The sequence below is a fragment of the Arachis hypogaea genome, chromosome 15 (assembly GCF_003086295.3).
Source record: "Arachis hypogaea cultivar Tifrunner chromosome 15, arahy.Tifrunner.gnm2.J5K5, whole genome shotgun sequence".
Classification (NCBI taxonomy): Eukaryota; Viridiplantae; Streptophyta; class Magnoliopsida; order Fabales; family Fabaceae; genus Arachis; species Arachis hypogaea.
In genome coordinates, this window is record NC_092050.1 from 153,983,330 (window position 1) to 153,993,045 (window position 9,716).

At 37.0% G+C, this 9,716-nt stretch overlaps 1 protein-coding gene and 1 pseudogene across 1 annotated transcript; one reads left to right on the plus strand and one right to left on the minus strand.

The window, feature by feature from the left end:
* The first annotated feature begins 429 nt into the window (after positions 1-429).
* Positions 430-1,693, plus strand: LOC112749304 (uncharacterized; annotated as a pseudogene).
* Positions 1,694-2,488: 795 nt separating this feature from the next.
* LOC112751502 (dolichyl-diphosphooligosaccharide--protein glycosyltransferase subunit STT3B-like) lies at positions 2,489-8,372 on the minus strand. Its single transcript, XM_025800656.3, has 6 exons — positions 6,948-8,372; positions 5,744-6,280; positions 5,214-5,668; positions 4,453-4,575; positions 3,667-3,726; positions 2,489-2,828 (listed from the first exon to the last, which is right to left on the minus strand). Exons 1-6 carry the CDS (start codon positions 7,860-7,862, stop codon positions 2,699-2,701), a joined length of 2,220 nt encoding a protein of 739 aa, XP_025656441.1. The 5' UTR covers positions 7,863-8,372; the 3' UTR covers positions 2,489-2,698.
* Between the last annotated feature and the right edge of the window lie 1,344 nt (positions 8,373-9,716).

The window sequence follows — 9,716 nt, forward strand, 5'->3', positions numbered from 1 at the left end:
GCTGATATCAAAGGATGAACGGGTTAGCCACGGATCTTCAAATGTTTGCACTGAAGACATTGAAAATTCGTTACCGGGACGACATCCGCCATCCCCTCCCACTCGAGTGTACTAATGGACATGCAAAGTTGGGGTACTACCATATACTCATATATTGTGTTTTTCTAATTCTTCCCCATGTCATTGGTGGCAACAATTTATAATTGCTTTTCAAGGATGCCTTTTGCAGTTTGTGGTGCATCATCCACCATGATATTTACAGTTTGATGAAATTTTGCTGCTACTCTACTGTTTTTGCTTGTATTTTTTTTTGGGGATGAGTTGTTTGATGTTTAGCTTTGCTTCAATCAAATCTGCGTTCACAACTAATCTTAGGTAAAATCATGCAGGATAATAGCTCGAAAGACGACCACGTGCAGTCAATACTGCATGAAGGAACCTCTACAATCCTAAGACTTAAACCACCGAAGGAGAAGGTTTCTCCAGCCATGACATTTTGCAGAAATACTATGGATTGAGTTCTTCTATAGCTAGAGATACATCTGAGACAGAATTGGCAGTTTATGCATCTGATAATCAGATCATTCTGGAGATGATTGGTTTCCCAAAACTTCACCAATTTCTGACTATCGATCAAACATTACCCAAGTCAACAATTTAGTGTATGATTTATTGACTGGGAATGATGAAATGCATGAGTATGTGCTCTTGCGGACATTGGAGATGTGGGAGGTGAGAAATCTGATGAGAAATCGTTCGCAGACGTCAGAAAGTGAAGTTGATAGCAGACCTGTTACACCAGAAAGATTCTGAAGGAAGGAATTAACGGGGGGTCAAATGGTTTTCTTCAAACGGAAAAGCGTTGTCTATGAGGCCAAAATCAGCTAGTCGAGCAAATCTGCTTCAGAATCAGAATCAGGATGGTTAGATTCTATTGCGGTGGGGATGGCGATCCATCTTTACCGATACTCTTTCTGGAGTACGCAAATCATCAAGCGCGTCAAGCCTGAGAGAGCAGGAAAAGAACAATTCGGCCTCAGCCTGGCAACCACAATGTGGAATCTGAAACCGGATTTGCAAGCAGCTATCTCCAAACCCATCTTTGATGGCTTACCGATCCCAATAACTGGTCGGAGAAGCAAAACTGCCCTTGATTAGTTGAAACCCTTCCCTTGGCGAAAAATTATTATTTTTTTTGACATTATACAAATTACAAAACATAAATTGCAACAAGATGCAAATCTTTTGGGTAAGTAAGCATGAGCCAAAGATGTAGAAAGTTGGAGAAACAAAATACATGGTTAGGATATTTATTCAGGCTTAGAATAACAAGGGGATCAGTGACCTCCCAAAGCAGCTAAAGCTGAGGAACAGGTGCAAGAAACTTGGTATGCAAAACTGGTTTCTGTGAAATGCACCAGGTTGCCCCACCCACCTGGATCACAGAAGTTACTTACAGATCGATAGCCTCATTTGTTGAATGATTGGGTCAAGCAAAGTGCAAGTCATTCTGTCCAGTCATCACTTGTATCAAGTCATTATATTTGTGTATGTATCTAAGGTTTATTCTTTTCTTCAGACCCTTTATATACTCTGCATTGACAGAAAAATGTGCAAACCATGTTACATGGCCTTTTATATTGGATTTATTTATGTCTTATATTTTATATTACATGGATTTGCGTACCCTCAATTAGATACATCTGGTTAATACAAGAGATCAGGCTATATCAGATTATTTTATTCTTATGAAGTATGCATTCTATTTGCTATTTAGGATAAAAATTATGTGAACTAGTGTGTTCAGATGTACAAGGAACAAAGTAGGGCAATGTGGTACCGTATATCAGATTTGCAGAAGTTCTAAGACAACCTATGGTAGTGCACATGTTTAAGGTAGGGTAGGTGCACTGTTCACGTGAATGTGTTATATATATCACAGGACCATAAAATAATAACAGCGAGGATTGTTTTCTGAAGGAGAGATACCGGTGTGAATGCTTGTTTTAGTTGAGAAAAGCAATGCTAAGCAATGATTTATTAGCAATTAATATCTACTATTGAGACACCAATATAGAGATTAATGGACATGCATGTCCCCTTTTCATTTCTCGAGACAACGACATGGCACATGGCTTGAATCACGTTTGCCGGCACAATGAAAATGATGGGTGTTGTTGAACTTGAAAATGAACAATCATGAGGCTCTAAATATTTGGACAGAATCACTAGAGTATATTCTAAACGCTTTTTTTTCTGTTGTCTGAACATTTTAGGCACTTCTAATTGTGGTATATTTACTTAGTAAGAATCAGATGACAATTTCCATTGACAAATTTTATATATAAAATTACAGCGCTTACTCAAAAAAAAAAAAAAAGGGGGGGGGGACATCTCTAATAATCCAGTTAATTATAGGGAAAACATTGTATCGTTTATGCAATCATGCCCAAACAAGTAGCACTTAAAGCACAAGGTTAAATCACAGTTGGAATGCAATGGTACCTTTTTTTCTAAAAAGAAATGATTCCAAAGCTTTAACTTAAATGTATTCTACATGTAAATACTTCAAAAATCAGTCCACAATCTGTGATGTGGCTAAACACGTTTTTCAATTCTCAAGTTCAGTCACTACAATGCTATCGTTCCCGCAAAGAAAACAAAGTCTAACTTTAACTTCTTTTTTCCTTTCTAAAAGTTACCACCTGTTTTTAGGTGGTTTCACTTTATAAATACGAACTATCCAGTTTTGGGTAGTGAAGGCCTCTTCCAAGTACTCAAGCTTTATGTCCTTATTCCCAATTTCAACTCCTCGAGCGCGATCAAACCTGTCATTCCACAATACGGGCAGATATAAATAAGGTATCAATTATCAAGCAAATACACTATTCACAATTTGTTGTGCCAATTTCAGAACTTCAATCATTAATCTTTGGACAAAGGATAACTGGCAATGTCAGGGGCCAGAATCAGAGTGCTATGTGTAGGAAACAAGGTGGGTTTAGCTGAAATAAGGTGGCGAACAGTGAAAACTGCACATCTGACCATCTGTTAAGTGATGCGCATGTGTGACTGTTGGGGAGGTGAGGGCAGCAATAACGATTCATTTTCCAAGCCCAAAAAAGCAGGTCACACTTGTAAAAAGGCACCAAGATTTTACCAGGATTTCAGATTTTAGGGACTAATATCAAGTGTTACATGGGTTAGTCTCAATATACTATATAGGGTTGGTCACCTCTTTCTTAGAAGAATAAATAATATCTAATAGGAATCATCAAAAACCCATGTAATTCCAAAATTCAGATGAACTACGACTTTCAGAAAGCTAATCAAGTCATAAGATTCATTAAATACCCTAGTAAAAACCACCTACATGTAATTGTACTTCCCCCTCTTGTGTCAATGATAGGGTGCATATATAGATTCTATGCATAATAGCTTCATAAATATCATTTGTCAATAAGGATATATACCAATACTAATTGTTCATTATAGTCTTGTATGCTCACATGCATAGAACAACATAAATAAGATTCTTTAAAAAAAGTAAAATAAAAGAATATAATGATATAAATAACATTGGCTACCTGTCAGTGAAGATACAAAATTTTATGCTGCGCCAGGTTAAATAAACAAGTACAAACCGTGAGGGCTATGGAAACTTACCCAGGTGGTTTGCCATATTCTGTAGTGAGCTCCCCAAACCGATAATAAGATAGTTTGTACCTGATAATCACCGGGAAAAAAAATGCATTAAGTCACCATGTATCAATTCATCACTTGCCTTTACATGTAAATAACAAATAATATTGAGCTTGTTTGAGTGTTATTAAGTTGTTAGAAAAATATATTTTTCCAATGAAAAAAAATCTTTTTTTATTATTTTTATTGTTTTTGACAAAATTTTAGTAGTTAAAATAAAAACACTAGAAAAATAAAAATAAAACATCTTTTTTTAGCAGCTACAATTTACATTTTTTTTAAAAATCTTTTTTACTTAAAAAAAGACGTGTTTAATATAATAAATATACAAAAAATACTTTTATATTGTTGTACCCAAACATAATTGTTAAATAAAAAGATATTTTACATGAGATACCTAAACATGAAATTCCTTTTACTTTCTAAACGATCTTTTAAAAAAGATCACTTGAAAAAAAATCTTTTAGTAAAAACACATCCAAACAAGCCCTTACATCTTTTTTTTAAAAGATCCTTTTTACTTAAAAAATGTTTTTAACATAGTAAATAAACAAAAAATTACTTTTATATTGTTGTACCCAAATATAATTGTTAGATAAAAAAAATTTACATGAGATATCCAAATATGGATCTTTTCTTATTTTTAATGTCTCAAGGGAAGAATCCAACAGATTTGTATAAATATAGACTTCTTGGAAGTAAACAGTGATTCAAAAAGCAAAGCCCAACTAGAAGTTGAAAGAAACTTACATAAGACAGTTCAACATCTTGGGAGCTGCACCTTTATCTACACGATACTCTCCATTGACAAGGTAATCAGGTTCCTTAATTACAGGAAAAACCCCACCACCGATTCTCACCATCCAGAGAAATCTATACAAAATTATGAATATCAGTACAAAAATGTTGCAAGGCCTTATAGGAGTTAAGATATAGACTACTTGCTCAAATGATAATTTTTTTAATTTTATTAATTATTTTAAAAAGAAAATTGAAAGATGGCGACAACTATGAAATGATCAATATGCATCAATTTACATATTCACACGTAAAGAAAATATAGCAAAAGGAAAATCTACTAGCACAGTGTCCAAGCTCATTCTAGTGAGTCCATTATAAAACAAGATATATTTTTTATTGCCACAACAATGCAAAGTATCAAACCATGAGAAACAGAAGTATGCTTGACACAAGTGTTCATAGAAATAGACTACCGATGTGTACTATCTTGAAAATGGATTGCCAATGAAACTTATTTTTTAAACAATATGAGGGCTATCATTCACAATACAATACGTATGGACAAGAAACACAAGCAAGGATGAGGAGAACTAGAAAAACGATTTTTGAGAACAAAAACAACCAATTGCGATAAATGGAACTCTTGCAATCATTAATCATATCAATGTAACAAATGATTCTAAGTTCAGGTGACAACCCTAAAACTTTTATATGCTAAACAACTCAAATGAACATAGAAAAGCATTGTATATTACTTCAGATGGACTTACTTATTAATATCATCAGAAGAATAGCCAGTAACACCGCCAAACACAACTAATACATAGTCAACATCAAGCGATCTCATTATCTCATAGGCCTCATCCTCATACGATGACATTGCCCGCCCAACAGTTGCTATATGTGTATTATTCCAGGTGTTATTGTCAACAATAACTGTCCTGTTACCCATGGCTGTTATTTGATAACCATAATCCCACCAAGACATCACCTTGGCATCTGGTGGGGTGTTCTGGCGAAGCCAAAAGTAAGCTTCACGATAATCATCAAAGATGACCCTGTTTCCATGAGCCCCCCTTGCAGCCAAGACAATCGAGGGAGATGAATAAGCCTCTGATGTGACCCAGGTGCAGTGAATAGCATATCTAGTCAGTAGATAGAAAGCACCCAGAAGCAACAAAATAGCACCATTTCTTTGGAAAGGCTGGGAATTATCAATTACACCCTGCATGGAAGTAACCATAAAGTGTTAAAATTTTCACATTAGCAATTGCCCACTAATTCCATTGAAAGTTCTAACCTTGGAAGAACTCTTTGCAGTGCTAGCTCCTTTGCTAGAACCACTTTGAACAGCTTGGCTTTGGGACCTCACCAACCGAGTCAGATTCTTCACAGTAGCAGAAACCGCAATAGCACTAATGAGGCACACAGCGGGGGTAGCAACAAGAATCAAACGAACCATCACACCAGCAAAGTACATGCTTGTAAGGCCATACATAACAATGAAGATCGTGGCATCTGACAAGCGCTTGAAGCAGAAGTAGAGCCCAGCAGGGAAAAGTATAAGCAAGATATGGAAATCGAACATGAAGGATGACCAAGCAGTTGGCTGATGCTCAGAGACAGATGCAATGATTGGAATGTGATCCTTAGCATATGTTGGATCAAGCAAGGAGTAAAACCTTCCTGTCCATGGAGAAATGTAGCCGGATGCTGTGCCTACTCCCAAAGCAATGGCTCCAACACTAACTGCACCAGTTACCGTGATCCTCAAAAATGCTTCAAACAATTTTGCATCACTGAGCAAATGTCTTACCCAATCTAGGAAGAAAAAAACCTGGGAAAACAATGAGAATTGGCGTCACAAGAAGATCACATGCATTCAGAGGGAGCAGCAATTCACCATAAACATCATTCTGATATTTTGTTGTAACAATCAATTCATAATCCTAACTATCAAACATAAATTCAACTTGAATGACAAGGGAAACAGAGAATAAAGTATTGCAACTACAGATCAAATCAAATACATAACAAGGCAGGCCACCTGGGCGGGAAAAACAAACTAAAACAGCTAGGTTGTAAAAGCATCCATCAAAGGTAATTTCCTCAATGTAATTACAAGAGACCTATAAACTATGAAGTGCCAAACACAGATCACTTCACAAGTTCACATCTGCATTGTTCATGATTTGATTAAATCCAGTCTGACCTAGTTTTCAGCAATCCTACAATTTGATTCTGCCACATATTCTACATGCAAGGTGATGTGCGAGCACAAGATGAATAACAAGCAACACTCAACTCAGTAACCGATTACTATAACAATGATTTTAAATTGGACTCAACAACCTATGCTATATTTTCCAGAATGCAGCCACAATTAAAACCAGGAATGCGAACAAGAATGCAACTCAATCAATAACATATTATCAACTTGCTCGAAAATCATCTGTCATACACACAAAAAGCAATTCAACAAGGCAACATAGAAAAATCTCAACCTGCAGCAAGAAAAACACGCCCATAGCAGCCATGTGCTCTCCAGACTGAACATGCTGGAACCCAACGAACCTAATCTGCATAGCAAGCAACATTCCCACTACATACATACAATTATAAGCTACATACAACCTCAACGAGTACCTCCCAGTAACCAACAACACCAATACATAAAGTGGCACCAAATTGATGATAAACACATAACCACCCCAAGCCGAAACCATGTAGAAATATCCAAACGCCGAAGCCAGAGCCCAAGCCAACGACCCAGTGTTAACAGCCTTAACAAACAAGTAAAATGTCAACAAAAGCGCGAAAATAGCAACGCCTTCATTGTCATAGGACCCTGCCACAGACCGCGAAATATACCCAGGGCAGATTGCAATCAAAGCCGCGGCGACGATCCCGGCGCCGGAATCCCAAATCTCCTTGCCGAAGAAGTAAGCAACGAGGGTGGTGTTGGAGGCGAAAAACGGCGCCGTTAGGACGCAAACCTCGCGGATGTGGACTGCAAAACGGAGGAAGCGGAGGACCCAGTAGAGCGCGGCGGCAGTGAGCATGAGACCGGGGTAGAGGGTTCCGCCGATGATGCGTCCAAGTGGGTACCAGCTCTCCGAGTCGAACCAATTCCAGAACTCGGCGAAGCCGTTTTTTGTGAGGTAAAGAGTGGTGCGGTAGTTGAAGTAAGGGTCGAACTCGTGGATCATGGACTCGTAGCGGAGAACACTGAAGAGGCGAGTGATGAAGGCTAGGATGTAGATGAGTGTGAGGACAGTGACGCGGATCAGAAGCTCTTGCTGCTTGGTCTTGAGCTTCAGGGTTTTGGAGAACGAGAAATTGTTGAAGAGATCTTGCGCCATTGATGACGACGAGGAAGGTGGTGGCCGTGGTGATCCGGGTTTCGAGCTGGCTGCCATGGTTGAGCGGATCGGAATGGTAGGAAATTTGATTTCTTTTGTATGGGAGTGGAAAAAACGGAGTGGATTTTGTTAGGGTGTGGGGATTTCCATGGAAAATTTGAAAAACCCTAGTGTGAGTGTGTGTGTTGCAGTTGGGGTGTAATGAGAGTGTGGATCTGATCGAAGAAGAGAGGAAGAAGAGTCAAAGTCAACAACAAATATGAAAATGGTAAATAGAGTGAGTGAATCAAAGTGAGAGTTATTCCTTATTCCAATCCAAACCCAAATGAGGGATCTGAATAGTGTATATACCAAACACTAGACAAAAGCTAAAGCCGAAGGTTGGTGAATGAAATCCAAGATACTCCGAACAAATGAAAACGAGGTACCCTTAATACTACTACTGGCTTGGAATTTATTGCTTTCAAGTTTTAGGACAAAGTAAAGGAAACGAGGTTACTTTGTGCTTGGTTTTTGGACCACAGCTTTGAGCTTATGAGCTACAGAGCACAAGGCCCAATACAGACGGTGACAAGAAAACCATGCACATTTAACCAAAAATAGAAATAGGAAAACAATCTCAGCAGAAGATGCTTAAATTGGTTCAACGAATTTTAAATTGGATATGTTGGTGTCAAATAAATTTTTATCTTAGAAATCTTTGATAATTCGTCGAACATATTAATTTTTATATTGTTTTCAATCAAATTTTAATGTGTTTGACAAATAAATTTTTAAAAAGTATCGTTATAAGAAAGAGTTTAATTTTAATGTATTGACTATGTGATTCGGGTGAGTTTTGTGAAAAGTAGATTAAGTGAAAAATAATAGTTAAGATGAGAGATTACGGGTAAGTATACTTGTGAGGAAAATACTTCTATTAATGACGAATAAGTAATACAAGAACTAATGATAAGAAATAGAGGTGGAGAACAAGTGTTGAGACCTCTACTAATGTACAAGAGGATGAATGAGTTTTGTTTAAAGTGGATAGGGGCTGGTTAATGGTTGTCGAGTTTCTAGTGGACCACCCGAATGCCAATTTTTACTCGTGAAGGGGATGAATCAAATGAAGAACGGTGAGAGAAATTTTGGGGGAGGAAAAGATGGATTTTCTAATTTCTCAGCTTCAAGAATAAGAAAGGTCTAGAAAAAGGTGAAGGTGAAGGTGAAGGTTTTCAGAAAAGAAACTCTGAGGAGGTGAAGGTGAAAGTAAAAGATGCTTTACAGAGGTGGCTTGAGATCCTTTTTATAGTGTAAAACCATGATGAAGAAGAAATTTATTGTCCAATGGTTTTAGTCTGATATTTGGTTTACTCTTTTTTATCCCAAATATCTTTTGGTATTCTCGTGACTTTAAGTCTTTTCAACTGTTCAAAGGAGGAAGTTGATTCCCACACGTTAAACTAAAGTTCCTGACATGTGACATCAGTGAAGGGACATCTAGTTTGTTTTTATTTCAACTAGATGACCCTCTTTACACTCCAAATCCAACCAATCCCCTTCCACCAATATAGTTCCCACTGAAGAGAAATTCAACTCCTCAATGTGTTCTTTTGGGTTCCATTCTTTTTACCCAATACCTTTAGGAGGAACTTAACTCTTTTTTTACCATGTTTTTAGGTCATTGTAAAAATTATTTATGTACAAAAAAGGTTATATTTTTAGTACACAATCACTATGTAAAACGTTTAATACAATTGTGGAATCATATCCATTTTTTGGATGACTATTTAGTGGTCAACATAACAAGTAGTTATTTATGCTGATATGACGTTATGTGATTAAATACACATGTAAAACTACTTTAGGTCAACAGTATATCAAAATTAAATTCTAAGACAAATTAATTCCCTTTAAAAATAATAAAAA